This window comes from Elgaria multicarinata, chromosome 8 (genome assembly GCF_023053635.1).
Source record: "Elgaria multicarinata webbii isolate HBS135686 ecotype San Diego chromosome 8, rElgMul1.1.pri, whole genome shotgun sequence".
Classification (NCBI taxonomy): Eukaryota; Metazoa; Chordata; class Lepidosauria; order Squamata; family Anguidae; genus Elgaria; species Elgaria multicarinata.
The window spans coordinates 57,177,961-57,197,855 of NC_086178.1; the positions used below are offsets into that span (position 1 = coordinate 57,177,961).

A 19,895-nucleotide genomic window follows, 5' to 3' on the forward strand; every position below is an offset into this window, starting at 1 on the left:
GTGAATCATTACAATGTATAATTTCTGGACTGTGCTGATGTTTATTTGTCGCACATTTCACTGTGGCAAACCCCACCTTATAAATTCCTTATGAATTGGGTTTTTACTTAACAAAACTCTGACTTTGGATCACAATATATTGAGTAAGGGCTCCAAAAGCAACAAACATTTCCTTACTGACTGGGACAGGAAATGTTAGTCTCCCATTGGATCCATCACACAACTGCGTCATGAAAGGCAGGAAGATGTACACGGCTCTTGTTCCTGTACCTCAAGGCCATTCGAATTTTAGGCTTCTAAAGGAAAGTGTACAGCTTTAAGCCAGGGTGTATTGAACGCCACTATTCACACTCTCTTGCTTGGACATGAATGGCCTATTAAACCTACAACATATCTGTTTTAGTTAACTTCTGGGTGGGGAGGGGACCAGGAGAGAAACAAAATGTACTTAAATGCTGGGCTTTTTTTCCCTTGGGCTGAATGCCTTTCATCCAATAAGACATTCAAAGCAGTGACCCAGCAAATGGATTGAAAAAGCAATCTTCCGTCTGAGTGCCACATTATCCTTCCTATTCAGTATTCTCTGTGAGAGATCTCAATCAGCTGGGTGCGTGTGTAAGAGACAGCGCAGCCCATTGCTGGGTTAATTAAACATTTGACTTTAACACCCTCCCATCATTAAGCAAATAAAAACAGATAATTCAAACCACACTTCATACACAAGGTGCACAACACACGTCAAAAATTTAGAGAGCCCCAGCCCCCTGGGGAGTTCCACTGGGGAGATAATCAGTTTAAATCTTAGCTGGTTTATCAATTATTCTATTGATTAAAGTGGGATGATTATGCAAGACTCTAGTTTGCCACATGAGATAAACATCAGAACAAGACAACTCAGAAGGCTCAAAATAGTCTTAGAAAAGGAGAAGACCAACATGAGCTCATTAGAACCCACTTGAGATTCAGAGATGGGAAAATAAGGTGTTTTTTTTTTTTGTTTCAGGGTGACAGAAATATTTCTGAGCAGGACATGACAGTACTGATATCTCAGTTGAATGTTTTAAAAATGCATGCAACAGAATTTAGGCACGTTTCCTTACATTTCCAAGTAGAAAAATAGCACTTGACATAAGTTTTACAGATGCTGGTCCAACAATGCAACAAGGATGCAGAATTTCTTATGTCTGAACACAGTCACTTAATTTTCTTACAGTACCCTTGTATGAGCAGCTAACATAACTGGGTGAGACAGGAACCTATGGCACTGGACTTATCTTCATTGGCATCAAATCAAAGGGAACATGACAAATAATTTGAGAAAACCTTAGTCTTAAAACAGATCAGATTTCAGCGAAGATGTACAGCTCATTAATATTATGAAGTCGTATGGGCAAGATGAGGGGGGAAAGGAGCAGGGCTATAAGTCACTGTGGTGCAGCCTTAATAGAGATAAAGTGCCAGACAAATTCAGGAAAAGAGGTTCTATTCACCCCATCCAAATTTGGCAGCCGGGGGGGGGGGGATTCATGCAATTGAACACACAAAACTCTTATGGGTTTATACTCAGAAGCATCTTTCCCGCAAGGGTTGTATCCAGTGGTGGCTTTGTCTTAGCAGAAAGTATTTCCGACTTGCATGAGTCGAAGCACCTCATTTTTGCAGACTCCTTCCCATTTACCCATCCACTCCCCCCAAAAGCTGCTCCTAGGGGTTGGGAGGATCCTCCAGAACAGATTGGATGTGGGGCTCAGGGCTTCAGTAGGTAGAGCAGGGGTAGGAAATGGAATTTGGGGGGGGGCAGGTTGTGTTTTCTGCTAAAGCAAAGCTACCATTGGGTGCAACCCATTATTTCCTGTTTAAATGACACACTGGTTCAGGGTGGTTAATTCTGTCTGCAGTTAATATGACTCTTACTGTGTGATGATACATTATATTAAAAAATCTGGTGCTATTGTTAAAGTTTGAGTAAGTATTAATTTAATATGCTTTGTTAATGACATTCATTTTCTGAACTTCTCTATGAATACAAGTGTTTCTCACTTCTGCAAGATGATGTTCCTAACATTCTACATTCTATTTCAAAAACAAATATGCATAACCTTCTGTTCTGTTTATCACACTGTTATTGGTTTTATTTTCAACTTTCCATATTTTTTCTATTTGCTAAATGGCAAAAACGTTCACAGGTACTGTAAGAGTGCAGGAGGTGCCAGCTCTTCCTAACACTAGGTATATCTGTAACTGTTTGTGTTTAAAAACTACAACAACCTTAAATAATGTAAATAATGTGGTACCTAAGTTATGCTTAACTTATTTCCCATTCTTACAAAACACATGATGACATTATTTTTCTCTCCTAAAAATGTGCATTGCTTCAATATTTCCAGAAATGTTACATCTTGAGTCACTAAGACAGCCTTCCCCAACCTGATACCCTCCAGATATGTTGGCTAGGGATGATGGGCATTGTAGTCCAACACATCTGGAGGGTACCAGGTTGGGGAAAGACTGTTCTAAACCTTAATTCAGCTAAAAATAATAATAAAATCATTGGACTCGTGTGTCTTCCAAGAGGACCTTCAAGGAAATCCCTCTCTGCTAGACGGAGGTTTCATCTCTACTGTGGATTGATGTTTCATCATGGAAACCTCAGCTGAGCCAGCCTCACTATTTTTAAGGTTTGTTTATTTTTTGAATTTTACCATCTCTTAAATTTAACATTCTCAGAAATTGTAAGAGCCTTTCATAAGGCCGTTTAAGCTGAGCATCTTGAGTAGTCATGTGCAGAAATAAAATGTGAAAACTCCAGAAAAGTAGCCAAGTTAGTCTGTTGCGGCAAAAATAACAAAATAATTGTGCAGCCTTTAAGATAATTTTTTGTGACGTAAGTTTTGTAGGCCACTTTTGCCAACCTGTTGTCCTCCAAATGTGTTGGACTACAACTGCCAGCATCCCCCAGCCATGATTGCAGTCCAACACGTCTGGAGGGCAACAGATTGGGAAAGGTTGTTATAGACTATAGCTTACTTCAAATGCATGAAGCTTCCTGGACACTGGACACACTTAATGAATTGTGATATGAGCTTTTGTAGGCTACAACCTATCTGATCAGATGCATGCAGTGGCCAGGAAGCACCATGCATTTGCAGTAGACTGAAGCCTAATGTTACAATAGGTTTTTTTAATCTTGGTCAGTAGTAACTTAGAGTGTCTTTTGACATGACTAAAATTTGTTAATCTTGTACCAGGTACATAGTCCTGTCTACTTGTTAATTTTGTCGAAGGTACATATTTGTCATATTGCTGGTGCAGATACTTACGAAAAAGGGAATGAGATGGAAAGAGGGCAAGAGATATAAAGTTGGAGTTGTCCTAGAATTTCAGAACTATGAAAGCACTTATTGTGATACATTTCCATGTACTTCTTACCAACGTCAGAACATTAAGAACTGTCAGATCAATGATCCATCAAAGACAAACCCTACCATGAGGCAATGTGAAGTACTCCTGCAGACAGAAAAATTCTGAATGGGTGCCATTTTCCTGCATCTCATCTGTGCACGTGCACATGTGCAATAAAATTAGCTCCATCCAGAGCATGAGGTGATTTCTTGTTGCCTAAAGCTAAAAGTCAAGATGTCGAAGGACGGCAATAGTTCCATATAGGTGAGCAATTTGCCTTTGCAACAGTAGCTCCTACTAGCAGTTACAGAGGAAGGCACAGAGAGATGAAGTATCTACACAGCCAATACACTGTTCACCATCATCTTGATCTTTTCAAATAGTTCTGATAACAGCAATTATAATTATACTATACTCCATCGTACAAACCAAGCACTGGCATTTATTTATTGTGTTTCTATACCGCCCAATAGCTGAAGCGGTTCACAAAAATTAAAACCATCAAATACAATTCAAGGTATAAAACAAATCACAATATAAAAAACACAATATAAAGTACAACAAAAGCACAGCCATGATAAAACTGAGCAGCAATGCAAAGATTTATAAAGATTTAAAATAAAGATTTAAAACAGCAAAGTTAAAAGACTAAGATGGTAAACTGTTAAAATACTGAGAAAATAAAAAGCCATGATGGATCATACCAATGACCTAGTAGTCCAGCATTTGGGGACAGCCCAAAGGAGGACATGAGTGCAAAAGCATTGTCCTGCTTGTGTTACCCAGACAGATAATGCCTCTGATACTGGAGGTAATATATAGCTATTATCATGACTAGTAACCACTGATAGCCTTACTCTCCATGAATTAGTCTAATCCCCTTTTCAAGCCATTCAAGTTGGTGGCTATCACTACATCTGTGCACTGTGCGAAGTAATACTTCCTTTAATCTGTCCTGAATCTCTCACCATTCAAGTTAGTTACATTCATGGATGATGCATTTTAGCCTTCACCTGGAATCAAGGCCACATAAAACAGGTACAGAACCAATGACTGAGCTTCATCTAAGAACTGCCCTGAACTAGTTGGAAATCTAAAGGGAACAGTGGGAAACAGTCAACACACCAAAAGAAGCATCCACTGGGAATATGTAACACATGCAAACTGCACTGGAACTACATGCAAATCGAATAGTACTTTTAAGATTTCCCCCCACTTCAGATCTCCCATCTTTTGCAAAGCCAGATAAAAAAAAGCCCTTACATTAACATGCTGTATTTTACCCTTGCCACTAGAAATACTAAGGGTGCTATTTGTAATTGTATTCTTTTAAGAGGTTTGTTCTCTGCAGCTGTTTTCTGCTTGCAGTGTATTTTGTGTAATCAGCACATCATCATAAATACATTGGCTGTTCCCCGGAGGGGAGCTGTCAGTGTTTAATTTACAGAACAACCTGGCCAATGTGAATTCTAACGCTACAGCACCAAGGCAAGGAGTTACCACACTCAGGGAAAAAAACAGGTTTCTATGAATTTTTATATCAAGAGCTGGTCCCAGGACAATTTAGGTTCAGAAATAGATTATTTTAAAAAGCCTTTTGCACAGTGTATGAAATGGATTCTTTGCCACTTACAACTTAACACTCCCCTACAGGCATTAAGGCGACTTGGACAACAAAAAAAGAAAAGGAAAAGAAGACTCCAGTTTCTATAAACTCTAACCAACAGGAGGCACTGAGTTCTCTTATGAAAATAATGTTTTACTGAAATTAATGAAGGATACCCATGCCAAATGCTAGTCTGTTATTCAGGTAAATGACAAAGTAGTAAAGTCCTGCAAGTTTACAACTCATATTTCACCTGTAGGTTCCACAGAAGTTTTTTCTAAAAAATTGCATGGCCAAAGGATAGCACTATATCTAACTCTCCACTCTTTTCTTTTTAAAAATGCTTCTTGCTATTACTTGCGCTTGGTAAATTGCCATTTCAGCTTAGTGAAGCACAGATGTTCAGGAAAGTTCTCATCCACAAAGCCCTATGCATATGGCAACCTGGAAACCATGGCTATTGACACAACATGTAAAGAAAAAAATTGGCATGCACCTAAAACAACATGTGGATGCTGGAAATAAAGATAACAGTAATTAAAATTGCAAATTTAAAACAGAAGTCTGGCAGTACACTAATCTCACAATTCTATGCATGTTTATTTGGGAGTAAAGCTGTGCTATTTTCAATTTACATCCACGTTAGTATGCACAGGGCCTAGTTCTCAGTGAGTTGGTTAGTCTGGGACTAGGCTGTATCACTTCAGAATGCAAGTAGGGCTCAAATGATTGAACATTCTTCCAGACAAAAATCCCCCCACACCCACACACATAGACCCATAGCCCACAATTTGCTACAGCATATTCCATAGCCATTTTGAATATTGAATCCCCTATCAGGCCGATCAGGTTTTGCTTGGAAAAATGCAACTTCAGATTTTTAGTTGCCAACCTTGTGGCAAACGCAAAAAGAGGTTTAGATCTACAATGCGTTGTACTAAGGGTGCAAAAAGTACAGCCCGCCAAGCAGTTTCAGGCAAAATGTCCAGCCCGCCAGTACCCTGCCACCACCACCCCAAAAAATTGCCATAATACTGCCTAGGGTTTCTCACACAAGCACTAGCAAGGGAATCCCTTCCTTATCTCCAATTTCTAGCAACAGTAACTCCAGGCTTTCTATATCTAGTGCTCGCAAAGGGATTTATTCCCTTATCTCTAATCTCTCTTCATAGATTGGAAATGTGGGAAGAGTTTCCCTTGCTAGTGCTAGCAAGGGAAACCCCAGGCTTTTGGGTGTATGCATATCTGCACACGTGCACATTTGTGTATGTGCATATGTGAGCATATAAGCATGTGTGGCCTTGCTGGCACAACAAAATGTGACCCTCAGGGGCACAAAGGTTGTGCACCCTTGCTTCATTCTTATGTTACTCACAATAACAGTAAATTATTCTAGCATATTTGGAAAAGTAAAGGGTTTAGAAATGAACCCTTGCTGCTGTAATGCCTCCACTAAATCCTTGAGAAATTATTTTGCAAGAACCATTTATCTAAGAAATAGCATTATCGGAATTAGCAGTTTCCCCATTTCTCACTGCAATTACTCAATTATCTTAAGTAAATGTATAAATATATTTAGCTATTTTTATATCAAAACCATCAGCTTTGAAGATGACAACCTATTAATAGGACAAAGACAACTATATTTGGAGGCTGACAGGGAAGTATTCCATGAAGTGGTTCGTTGACACCTAAATCCCTGCTGCAAGAAGAAAGCTACAATTTCATCCAAATCTGTCTGCACTTGTTTGGAATGAGACAGGATGTCTGTTCTATATGATTCACTAAATCTAAGACCCAACACCCATTTAAAAGGCAAGATGGTTTAAGTTTTATCGATACATCCCAAGTTTATGGTGAAGTTAAACGTTTGAATTAGTTGCTGCTTCATTAAGAGATAAACAAAAGCTATCCTTGCATTACAAGATATGTCTTTAGCAAGGTCATCACAGACTGTTCTCACATAGAGAGGTCTGTGTTCAAAAGGAGTTTTCCATGCAGCACATGCCAAATCTACTTCTTTCTATGAAACATAAAAGAACTGCAAATATTTAATTGGGAAAATATTTGCCTTAATAAGACAGTCTACTATTTCAGAAAGTATATTTTGTGAGGCTATATTTTAAAGGCAAGGTTTATCAACACCAACAACTGGTTCACTCAGGAACACCTGTTCTCTCATGACTGAAGCCTGTCGCTTAAAACCTTGTGCTGGAATCACTAACCTCTATTCTTCTTAAACTAAGGACCAGTTCAGCTCTCTCAATACCACAAACTACCATTAGGTAGCAGCACAGTACACATGATCTCCCCTCATGCCTGTCTCTTCCTTCCCACCGAAGCATCCGCTTTGGTCTTGCTAATTTCAAAGACACACACACACACACACACACACACACACACACACACACACACACGCGCAAGCTCACAATAGCTGGTTCTAATTCAATTAGTGCAGTCTGCAACTCCAGAAAAAGAGTAATTCAATTAGTGCATTGTGGGGCTCTGCAATACCTCTAAGCAGATGTTCACAATCCTCAGGAACTTGGAGCTAGCTTTAAGAGTACCTGTATCCCATCCGGTTGGCACTTCACATGTCATTTGTCATAATAGCTGTGCATGGCTTTCTGATGTCTAGCAAGGAAAGAAAGGAAAATCCACACTTGGTGGACACAGGAGGTTCCCCTTTAGCAAAACATGATCAGGGTCTGCTACTGGCAAGACTTTGGAACACAGCTTTTTGGAATGAACAATGCCTATTACATAACACTGACATTAATGCAGGGTTGAAGGTGGGGTTATTCTACTGGATAAGCCACAGATTTTGATCCATTTCCTAAGAGCAGGCCAATTTTTACCACTTAGTTTAAAGCCAAATTTGTATCATTACTGTGATTACATGTGAGATTTCTTCAAAGACATGCTAAATGGAGGTTGGGGTGGAGGTTAAACGCGGCATATAAAATCCTTTGACACTGTTCATTCCAACAAATTTATACTTTTCAAAAAGACATACCCTTACAACAATTTTGATAATATGTTTAAAAAAAAAAATTGGACAATCTGGAACAATTATGGTCCCCTCTTGATACCAAATAACAATTTTAACTAACCTTAAATCTATTAATTTAGCAAGAATGAATTATACAGAAGCTTCCCTCATAATGGCATGATGAAAAATATGGAGCTCTTGGTTATAAGTATACAGAAAGTCAAGGTCAGTGAAGCAATGAAGGAGAATAATAACTTTTGTAAGATCCTTTGCTTTTTCAGTATCCACAACACAAACAAAGGTGCTATAGTACACCAACTATAACTCAGTGCTTCTTGTGCCATACCTCGCTATGCCAACAAACACCTTCCTTGCACTTGTTCAATTTTGTCATGGAAGTTGCTAGATAACTAATGGCTTGGGACATACCTTTCATATGTGACACATGTCTGCCTAGTGCATTTCAGAGAGGGTAAAATATAGGATATAAACCTTCCCCTTTTTATTATTCTTTAAATAGCACAGCATACCTATCTCAGCTAAACATTCCCTCAGGCAATGTACTCACTCATTTTACTCTATAAATTCTTGAACAGCTAATCTTTATCTACTACAGATGTGTTTAGGTAAGGAACATCAAACTGCTGATATCTTTTCATATCTGCCCTTCACAGTTGCTACTTTTAGTTTTTATCAGTGAGAGAGGAAGAGTGGGGACTTTTTCTGGAGGGGAGGAAGAAGAAAAGAGATTCTTACAGCTTGAACACCATCTCTTTCAAATGAGGACCATTGCTTAAAACTGAGTGTCACACAATGGCAGTACAATATTTCATAGCCAATACAAGGAATGAGCAACACCACTGCAACTTTAAATCTTGGTAAATCCCCTTTTGTCAGCCTCTCCCTCTCATTGAAATGCCAGAGGGAGCAGCAATCAGAGAGGAGATGTTCAACGTGATAGAGGTCAGGACACCGGTGGATCAACGTACCAGAAACACGACCTTGTTTATTTTTTTCTCCAGTATTATTGTTTACAGGGTGCTTTGTTCATGTACCTTGTGGTTCTTAGCTAAAAGATGAAATTACAGCCTAGGATGGCGCGCTCAGGCACACATCCAATTTGTGTTTCCATCTCAGAAAACAAAAAGCTTTGGAGGCCCTCAGGCTGCCATTCAAACTTGGAGAAGCTGACATTTTTAACAGCATGAACCAGAGACTGGCAGAGGGAATGATCGAATGCATTTCTAACTTGTCAATCAAAGATCTCACCTCTGCTGTCTTGTAAACAGTTGGGAGCCACCTAAGTACATTCATAAATGGGGGACAAGCCAGCCACCAGCTAGGGGGCTGAAACCATGGGCTTTGTCTGCTAACCCCCCAAATTAGGATTTGGTTTTATAATCTCACTGTAAATAACCTGCAGGTGGTTTACCACAACCACTGGAGCAGAACCAGAGTTGGCAATACTATATGGGTTTTGGACAAATCTAACCAATTTTTCTACTGCACCGATAGATCTTCTGACCGCCAAGTACCTCTTACTTTCAATTACTGACAGAAAACATTCTGTATTAATGGAACAGCTGACTTAAATAATTTCTTTAAAAGATGCTTCCCCATTATTGGCGCCCCAGGAATATACCCAACAAAACATGCCTTATTAGCTTGTGACAGCTATTTTCTAACTGTAAAAATGTATAAGAGAAGGCAACCGAAAGCCACTGCTTGAATGTTCACTGCTAGAGCAAGTTCATTAGGGAAGAAAAGGGTTCCTTTGCTCTTCAGGAGGATAAATAGTAAATACTGCTCTGAAAGCAGCATTTTCCAATCAACAATGGGCAACAATGTAAATAACTTGATAGTAGCTAAATAGCTTTAGAGGGCCATACAAAAAGTCTATTGATATTTTTCTCCATGTATTTCAAACTTACTATGGAAAATACCTAACCTAATGAGAGAAAAGACAAACTTGTAAATGATGGGGAGGAGGTGGGGAGATAAAGAGGCCTCTTAATCTCTCAAACATGTTTCAACCCACCATCCATATTCAAGTTAAGACAAGAGAAACAAGACTCTACCTCAGGCATTTATAGCAGATAGCACCCACCCTACTTCTGCTAAGTAAAAGGACACATTTTACTTAAGAACTGATGAGAATAAGTCAAGCTGTCAATTCAAAACTTTTAAGTTAGTACCACATTAGGGTTCCAATGTGGATGGCTGATAGCTCTACATTGGGAGTAGAGTTCTCACTACTCATAGTGAGGCAGTAACTACAAAAATCATAGACTGGGATCAACCCTTGAGATAAGGAAAACCTCCAGTCGACGTTTTCAGTGGACTAGAGAGTGTCACAGATAATATGGCACAAGAAGCTCTGTGTATTCCGCTTCCCTTTTACTAAGAAGTTCAGCCATAACGGCTTTCAAACATCATGTTTGGGCATCATCCTATCACCTTGTTTAATGTATCTACGCTTTTTCAGGGAACTGTTTGAGCAAGAGTAGAAACAAAAGGTACCAAAGGTAGGGTGCGAGCTACTAGCACCTGATGCAATTAAAGGTTGTAATCTATGTTTCCTCTACAGTAATTGAACTAATAGGAAGTGCCCTCATGCAAAGCTTGAGACCTCCAGACATATACAGATGCTTTCTTTGCTGCCAAATCACCATCACAGTAACTCCACTCTTTATGTACAGAAGTTCTCAAGATCAATCCCTGGCATCTCCAGTTAAAAAGGGGGTCTGCGTATTAGGTGATATGAAAGACCTCTGGCTGAGAGGCTAAAGAGCTGCTGCTGGTATAATACTGGCGAGATGGAGAAATAATCTGACCTGGCATAAGGCAGCTTCCTATGTTTAGAGAGGGGGTGTAGCTCAGTTGTAGAGCACATGTTTTGCAGGCACAAGGTGATAACTTGATAACTTGAACAGGCCAATATGAAGCACTGGCAGGGAATCTCCTCCAATCCTGAAATGTCTGCACCTCCAGATTGTCTGCTTTAATCATTTGGTTAAAGCAGCATTCCCCAACCTAGTGTCCTGTAGATGTTTTAGATTTCAACTCCTAACAGCCACAGCCACCACCATAGCCAATGGTCAGGAATCCAAGGGACTCTACTCCAACACATGTGGAAGGAATGAGATTGGGAAAGCTAGGTTAAGGAACTGGCTGGCCCAAATTCAGTAATAAAATCAGAAATCCAAGGAAGGTTTCAGTTCATTCCAGGAACCAAGCTACTAATTTTTTTGTTCAACTGAAGCCCACACATGCCCAGAAATATGACCTCATTTTTATTTGTTGCCTGTGCTCTATAGCTACCCTTGAATCCAGCCACACAGTATGATTTCAGGACCTAACATACAGAGCCCGTTCGTTGACATGATTTTCCCAGGGTCTCCCAGGTATGCTGCACATTTGTCTTAATAGTTGTGCATACCATTCTGACTTCAAGCAAGGAAAGAAAGAAAACCCACACTTGGTTGACACAGGTAGATCAAAGCTAGGTACCATTAGAGATCCAATGTGCTCTGCTTGTAGACTGCTTCATATCGATCCAGTCTGCTCCCTGCCTAGTCAGCTTCCCTCACTTCCCTCCTCTTCACAGTATCCTTGTCTGTTTTCCATGTTTGTTATTTTCATTGAGTTAATTAGGATTTCAGAGAAGCCTTACATCACTGTCCTCTAACTCAAGATCTATCTTTGCAACTGATTTCCATGCGGTGCAGGGTTCCTTGTATTGGCTTTGCCTGGCATTGGTCACCTAGCGTCTCTCTACATAGAGCAGCACATCATGACTGGGTTCACACAACATGCTAAATCACACACAATGGTTGAGTGTGGGTTGTTGTTGAACCATGGGTGGGTCGTTGAAATGTGGGTTAGCGTGTTGTCTGAACCTAGGACATTTTCTGCAGGGTGTATTGTTAACCATGTAGCGTGGCTTGTTAACTCTGAACAACCCAACAACAAACCATGGGTTCTCAAGGTGGCTTGTTCGAGACAAATAAGCCACCCTGCATGGTTAAGAAACCACCCTGCAGAAAATGTACTGGGTTCAGACAACTCGCTAACCCATGGTTCAACAAATAACCTACAGTTCAACAACAACCCACGTTCAACCAATGGGTGTGGGTTGGCATGTTGTGTCATAATAGCAACCAACGAGTGCCGAAGGCACACAACTACTATAATATACAATATTGTAAATACTAAGCAATACTAAAAAAGGGGGTGATAGAAAATCTCAATAATGTTTTTTTTTGTACCTGCTATGACTTTCCTTTTCTCCTGATATTGCTCTAAATCCAGCTTTCCCCACTGGGATGCATCAGGTTGTGGAAGACTGCTCTAAATTTATTTGTTCTAATCCTTGCTGGATTCCCTGTTTTCCCCATTGCATACAAGTGCTTCTCTGCCATTAGCCAAGCACCATCCCCACTCTTTATTTGGCAAACCATAATTCTCCACTTTCATCTTCTTTTGCTCTATTGCTATTAGGAACCATAAGGGAATAAGCTGCTGGTCCACAACTAAGGGTGGTGATTTAATCAATCCTTTTTTTCGGTACTCATTTTTGGTAAATTAAATTTTATATTCATTACACTTAAGCTTCAACTGTGTTCTTGAGCTAATTGAACTGTGGGTGTGCCACGCCCCTGCCCAAGATGCTTACATTTCTATATCTGTCAGGTACATGTGTACATGTGTATACCTAACTAATACTTGGATAGAGCACATGTGGAAGTAACATCCTCTTCAGGGATTTGAAGCAACCTGCCAATAGACAGCTGTGTTTTAAGAGTTATCTATGGTTCTCTTTTGCTACAGCCTAGAATCTCTCTGATTTTCTAAAGTGGACAGTAGCTCCTTAATATCCACTGTATATAAGCAGATGATCTGTTTAACCAGAACACACTGCTATTATAAACAATGCGTACACACCTAGCTTGCACAAGCCATCTTTGGAGATTAAAAATACCCTAGTTTTATCAGCAAAACAAACAATCCAAAAATCTCTCATAGAAAAATGTATTACCAGTTCTAGTGGACAGGCAATTCTCACATGCTAGCAAGTACCTTTTCTAACTTAGAATTCAGAGGCAAAAAACCCCTTTCGATTCTCTCTGTCTGTGCAAATCAAAGCAGGAATGTATGAAGATTTTTTTAAATATAGCCTGTATTTCTGAGTGTGAACAAGGATGCAACACCCCTTCTTCGTATCCTCTAAAGCTGTGCCAGATGCCTGAATGACTGAGAAGGCACCTTACAGAGTCCATCGACACCAAATACTAGCTCAACTGGCAGAACTGCTGCAGAATGATCTAAGATGCATCAGCAATATTTTCACATCACTCAAGGCAAGAAGCTAGATTTAAAATTAAGTCAAATCATAAGTTCTTGGCCACAAACCTATGGACTTATTCAGCTGACTGTCACAATGATTCATGAAGTTCAGGAGCACATTGGAGCAGCTATTCCATGAGGTTTCTCCAGGTGCTGGTATCCTAGGCTGCTGTTTCTACAGAATTATTTATTGTTCTGAAGCAACACATCACACCTATTTTCCTTGTGGGCTTGCATACAGACACTCAGACCTTCCCAACTGCCTACATTCAGCTTCTCCTACATCCTCCTTATGGCTAACCTTGAATAGTGACCATGATATTATTTCACACACTTTTCTGTGTAAGTGGTGGGTTGAATTTGTGGAACTTAGACCAAGATATCATTTCCCCCTATTACATAAATATTAAAGACTCCATAACTAAAAAAGGCTTGAGATAAATGAGGGCCACGAACTTTGGCAAAATTGGCCCAATGATGTGGCAAAATTGGCTGTTTTTCACAGACAAAACTTCACTTAATGCTGTGACACAATGAATATGACCAAAAAAAACCCCCACCTCCCATCACTCATGAGTTGCACAAACACAATTCTTTCTAACATGGGCTTCTTGGATAGGCAGTTCCCTGTAACAAAAACTGTTCTTCTAGAAGGAGACTCATTTATTAGTCTTGAGCAGAAAGAAATGCCTATGAGGCCAGACCTGCTGCTGACACATAGAGCATTGTAGAACTCCAATGAGTGCCAAAGCCCACTAGCAGGACGTAAATATGGTCAGCCTCGAAATGTGCGGGTCTTGTTTCTCTAGAAGAATGTCCCTTAATAAACCCTTACTCTTACGTACAACAGACCTTCTCCTGCAGACTCTTTGCCTGCAATCTGTCTGTCTGTGTCCATAAATCTTCACCCCTAAAAGACGGGCTGGGAGCTTTTAACCCTAGACAAATGATGGCTGCCAATATTCCTATAAATTCCCTAGTGGAAAACAAGTGCCATATATGTGGGTCCCCAGAACTGGGCATAAGACAGTGGGGGAGAGAACCTTTTCAGTTGTGGTGCTGTGATTGTCGAAATACCCTCCTGATGGAAGTCAACTCTACTCCCAGCAGTGCATGCCTTTCAGCAGGCAGTGAAAACTGTCGTTCCATTGACCTTTTGGCACTTATGTCTGCAGATCTGAAACTGTGTTTTGATGTATGATTCTGAAACCAATGCATGGTAGTGTCTTGTTGCTGTTTGTATAATATATTATTATTTTGATATGAGGATTGCTTTAGTGCAGTTTTTGTTACAGGACTGGCCCTACCATTAGGTAGACTGAGGCACCTGCCTCAGGCAGCAGATATGAGAGGGCAAGGTGTGGAAGTGAGGTGCTGGAGCACAGAGCTGTATGTACCATGCAAGGCCTGCCCTGTACCTCCAAAGCTAGCCTGCTGCCTTCAAATGCAGTGGAGGATGCAACACACTGTTGGAAATAAGATTCAATTGTCAATCTGGCTGGCTTCTATACATGGATTGGAGGCAGAAAGATGCACCATCTTGTCCTTTCCCTCAGGTAGCAAAATATCTTGGATCAGCCCTGTGTTAGCCACTGTATCTTTGGATAGGAAAGCAGGATTCAAATTCTTTGAAATAAATAAGCAAGAAAAAAAATCTGCTCAGTGGGTTTTATTTACAGACTGGGACCAAAGACAATTCAGTTCGTCAATTTGCTTTAACAAAATGGAATCATTGCTCTCATACTCTAATCTATCTGATCATGACTGAAATAGGCTCGATTTGCATGAAATGACAACCCCCCCTTTTTTTTTTTACTTATGGTTGTCGTGCTAGTCCTCACACTCAATTGCTCCCACTTGGCTCCTCCTGCTACCAAGAGTGGCTAAAAACTCAGGTACGCTCTTTCCCTGGGTTGCTTAATATGATATCCAAATCTGGAACTCTGATTTGCTTCTCCCTCAACAAGCTAGATTTGGAACCCAGGGTTTAATTCTGACTTGTTGGATGAGAAACAAGCTGGAGTTCTGGGTCAAGCATCACACCAAAACTCCACCCCTAGGTTGTTTAGCTATTCCCACTGGCAGAAGAAGCCAAGCAGAAGTGATTGAGCACAGCAGCTTGTTCACAACATCCCAGGGTTAAAAAAAAAACCCTGGGTTGTTGTTGCATGCCAACCAGACCATACACATGTCATGGCTTGCAGGACAACTTGAACTCCATCTTTAGAAACCACTTCTCTGCCCAGATCAACGGCTGGATCTTAAAACTTGATATGAAGTTTACACTCTTCATCAGCTATTTGCTCAGTGTTTTAGTAATGCTTCTGAACTGCACATATCAGAAGAATAAAATGCAAATAAAATAAAGGCAAACTGGTATTATAGACTTTGGGGGGTGGGGGTGGGTTCAGGCTCCAGAAGGACAAAAGCCCACCTCAGAAGTACTCACTGGGGGAGGGGGAAAGAAAACACTACTTCATGCCTCTTCCTTCTACTTGCTTCCTATTTTCTTCCACAGTGTTACCACTGTTTCATGCTGAGAAAAGAACAAGCACATGGTAGCCGCAACAAGCCAGAAGCTCAACTGGCTTAAATGCAAGGCATCAATTCTCAGCATACTGGTGTCCCAATTTAGTCATCAAATAAATAGCCCATCTCCCATCCCAAATCTAGAATAATAAAACAAGGGCAGCTGTTATAAGTACACCCAGATCAAAGTTTGAAAGGATGGTTATTATTGCTTTTTTGGCAAAGCATTCTTGCCAGGCTTGAACAGAAGTATCCAATTTTACCTAAATCAATTATTTTTCTGTATTAGAAGTCAACTCTGCATCTATGCAAGATGAAGAGGGTATCTAATAGTTTGAATGATATGAAAAAAGCACAACCATGAAGAAAATAATAGTAATGTTTCTAATAATAATGTAAGAGTTAATGAAAGCAAGCACAAGCAGCTGTAGACACACCCAGAGAGAGAGAGAGAGAGAGAGAGAGAGAGAGAGAGTGAGAGAGTACCTGGAAAGCTGTGAGTGTGCCAGTCCCTGGGTTATAGAGGCATCGCAGCGAGGGCATGCTGTCCGCCAGGCTGGAGCAGCCCAGCCACAGAGACCGGGGCATAGAGCACTGCAGAGAAAGGACAACTATGAGATGGGACTGTATGAAACAGGATGGCACAGATTACAGGAACTTCTGAGGCTGAAGTTATGTTCTCAGCAAATTTAGAGCTGACTGTAAGAGATTGGAGTAGCTTCTACACATTACTGACCTGCATGTTCCCCTTAGAAAAACAGAAAGAGGGAAGGGGAAAGGTAGAGGAAACACAGCACACCGCACACTATACCAATTAAATATCTAATCAACATCTTATACCATTGTTCACAAGACTGTTCCAATACTAGGAAGTCAACTCAATGCATTAAGGGCATCTTTCCTCAACCTGGTGCCCTCCAGGTGTTTTGGACTACAATTCCCAGCATTTTTTACCATTAGCCATGCTGGCTGGGTCTGATGTGAGTTGATTTCCTTAACATTTGGGGGACACCAGGTTAGGGACGGCTGCTTCAGTGGATTAAATTTACTTGCTTTTAACCCATTAACCAAGTGCAGGCATTTAGCGGGCCAATACTTTAACTGTTGTGTGCTTCCTTTTCGCTCTACTCCAAATTGACCCTGGCCTTTCCCACTGTTCTTAATCATACCTAGTCATTTTCATGTCTACAACTAAATTAACCATGGTTAATCCTAACTGAGGTTCATTCTTAACCAGGATTAGAAGCTGGTTTCAAACCCCGGTTAGCAATAAACATGGTGAATATTTCTCCAGACATTACGGGTCACAGGATGGGTTGACTCACTAGCCTAGGAGGCCCTCTCCAACTCTGTGATTCTACAGATTTATGCAAGGGAACATATAAATTCCAAAGCCCAATCCTGATCACTTAACCATGGCTAAGGGATGACCAACATTACATCTACATCAGTCAAGTATCTCAATTCAGTTAATATTTTAAAAAATATTTAATGAATGTAATCATTTCTGCTAACTATACTTTTTGGGAAACTGCCTCAAAGTCATTGCCTTAATAGATTCACATAGATGTCACCTATGATCTAAGCATAACCTCTCCAATTCTACTGCTATGTTTTCCCATGCAAAAGCACTATTTGGCATGGAGTAAACTATGCAGTGTAAGCAGAAGGAAGGGTAGAAACATTGCAGTACATACAAAATGAAAGGGGGGATTGAATTAGTGAGGAGATTGAAAAGAACCTGCAGCAACTCTATAGTTTAGCCAGCCTTACTTGGATATTTGTTAGCAAGAAGATTTCTCCTTTTTCTATTCAAACTGAAAATATGCAAGAGTTCAAGTGTGGGCAGATGGCAGACGGGCATCTATTAGATCTTTGTGTGATTTGCTGTAGATCAACAAGGATTTTTGAATCCATATTGTTTAACTATAACAACAATATGACTCTCCCCCAGCCTAAATGCTTGGCGGAGGGAGGCAGTGACAAGGAATGGAATGTTGTGTGGAAGGACTGACCTCCATTCAGTTCTGAGATTGAAAACAAATACCTGGGCTCAGAATTCTTTAATCCTAAACGTATCTCTTTTGCACAAGGCTCCAGTTGGTGGATCTCGATGTTCTAGTAAAAACATAATAGTAGATCTCACAAGCCTACCCACTCCTGTGCATAACCACCAGAAGGAAAGCAAATATCTTCTTCGAAAGTTGCATCTAGTTTTCAATTAATTGCACTGGTTAAATGAAACTCAATTTTATCACTGAAGGAATTTTAGTTCAATAATACTGCAGCATTTATTGGCCAAGTTGATGAACTGGTGGACAGACAAGACATTGCGAGGTTAATATCTTGTGATTTTGCCTAATCAATCTCCATCTCAGCAGCATTTTTATCTAAACACACACACTCACACACACACACACACACAAAACAGGAAGAGAAAAGAGATGGATAAAAATTCCAAAAGAGCAGATATTACAGCAATTGTTTGATAATTTGTATTTTTTTCGCAGGGAAGAGGGGCCCATTCATACAATAAGCAAAGGGTGCCTTTAAGTGGAACAGAAATAAAAGCAAGACATTTCTAAGGGCAACAACTGGCTCAGGTGTTCTGCCCTCAGCTTAGGAGGACATGATTCAGGATTTCCTCCCCATCCCATCAACTCCCAAGCCTAACACTTGGTAGTATTATTAGGCAGTTTCCATTTAAAAGGTGACAAATGCCATCTGGATGAGCCCTAAATGAAATTTATTGTAAGTGGAGAGCACACACTCATACACTTCTGCCTATCACTGCCCTCCGCAATTCTGTTCTCACCTGGCTCCTTTCCTATCTGTGTAGTAATTCAATGTTTCTACAAGGAGCAGCTCTTCCTTTATTTTCCCTCTCTGTTGTGATCCCTCTGGGCATTGTTCTTGGCCCTCTATTCTCTATAAATACACTATTCATGGGTCAGCTCATCACATATGTGGCTTTCAGTATCACTTATATCAGGGATTGGGAACGTGTGGACCTCGAAACGTTGTTGAACTGAAATTCTCATCATCACTCACCATTGACTATGCTGGCTAATGGGAATTGCAGTCCAACATAATCTGGAGGGTTACACATTCCACAACCCCTAACTAATACATTTGCTGATGACATGTAGTTCTACCTCTCTATCCAAGAAGGATCTTCCTGCATCCAAGTGCCTGTCTAATATTTCAACTTCATCGTTACCTCAAGATCAATCCATCCAAGTCTGAATCTTTTATCTTTCCTCCCAAATCCTTCTCTCCTCATTAATTCTCCTTATCTATTGACATCACCATCTAATCAGTGAAAATGACATGAAGCCTTGGTTTTCTCTTTGACTCCTCTCAAACATTTGCTCCAATTTCAGTCAATTGCAGTGATCATGTTGCTTCTCCTGTACCCTCACCAAAAAAACTGGTCCACACCTTGGTCATCTCTTGCCTTGAATACTGTAATCTTCTCTTTGGTCTTCCATTTTGTCATCTTGATCCTCTTACATCTATCCAGTACTCTGTAGGCAAAATTCTTCACTGCTCTGATGAGAGGACATCACTTAAATCGCTACACTGGTTTTCTGACTTCTCCCAAATCCTGTACAAGATTCTTGTCCTTACCTTCAAAACACTGCTTTTATATCCTAACATATCCCTACCTTCACTCATTCAGTTATAAAACCCTCAGACATCTGAAGGTTTCTTGCTCCATCAAATGACGCTGCCCTTTCTCCCTGACTACCTCTGATGTCTGGAATTGGCTCCAGATTCTGTAAGTCCCCTTCCCCCACCTTTCTTCAAATCCTTCCTTCTATGAAGCCCCTGCCAGCATCCAATTCCTAGCCCAAGGCCTTGGCTGGAGAAAATGAAGTGCCAGTTGGGGAAAGTGAGGCAGCAACTGGAAGAGCGTTCTAGCCACTGCCAACATTGGGGCTGCTTTGCCTTCATTGCATCTTTCCCAGGTGAACAGACACAGATCATTCTAAGTGAAGCAGAACCTCCCAGTGCCAG

The 19,895-nt window shown here is 40.5% G+C and overlaps 1 protein-coding gene across 8 annotated transcripts in view; it reads right to left on the reverse strand.

Annotated features, from left to right (window-relative positions):
* Window positions 1–19,895, reverse strand: part of BTRC (beta-transducin repeat containing E3 ubiquitin protein ligase) — a 158,885-nt gene that overhangs the window by 99,327 nt on the left and 39,663 nt on the right. For 4 of the 8 annotated variants that reach the window (XM_063132530.1, XM_063132534.1, XM_063132531.1 and 1 more), the window contains one exon: window positions 16,362–16,469. The exons of the other annotated variants lie outside the window; for them this stretch is intronic. In XM_063132530.1, the coding sequence (XP_062988600.1) occupies window positions 16,362–16,469 (108 nt within the window). The remainder of the gene's footprint in view (window positions 1–16,361; window positions 16,470–19,895) is intronic. 8 annotated transcript variants of the gene reach the window in all.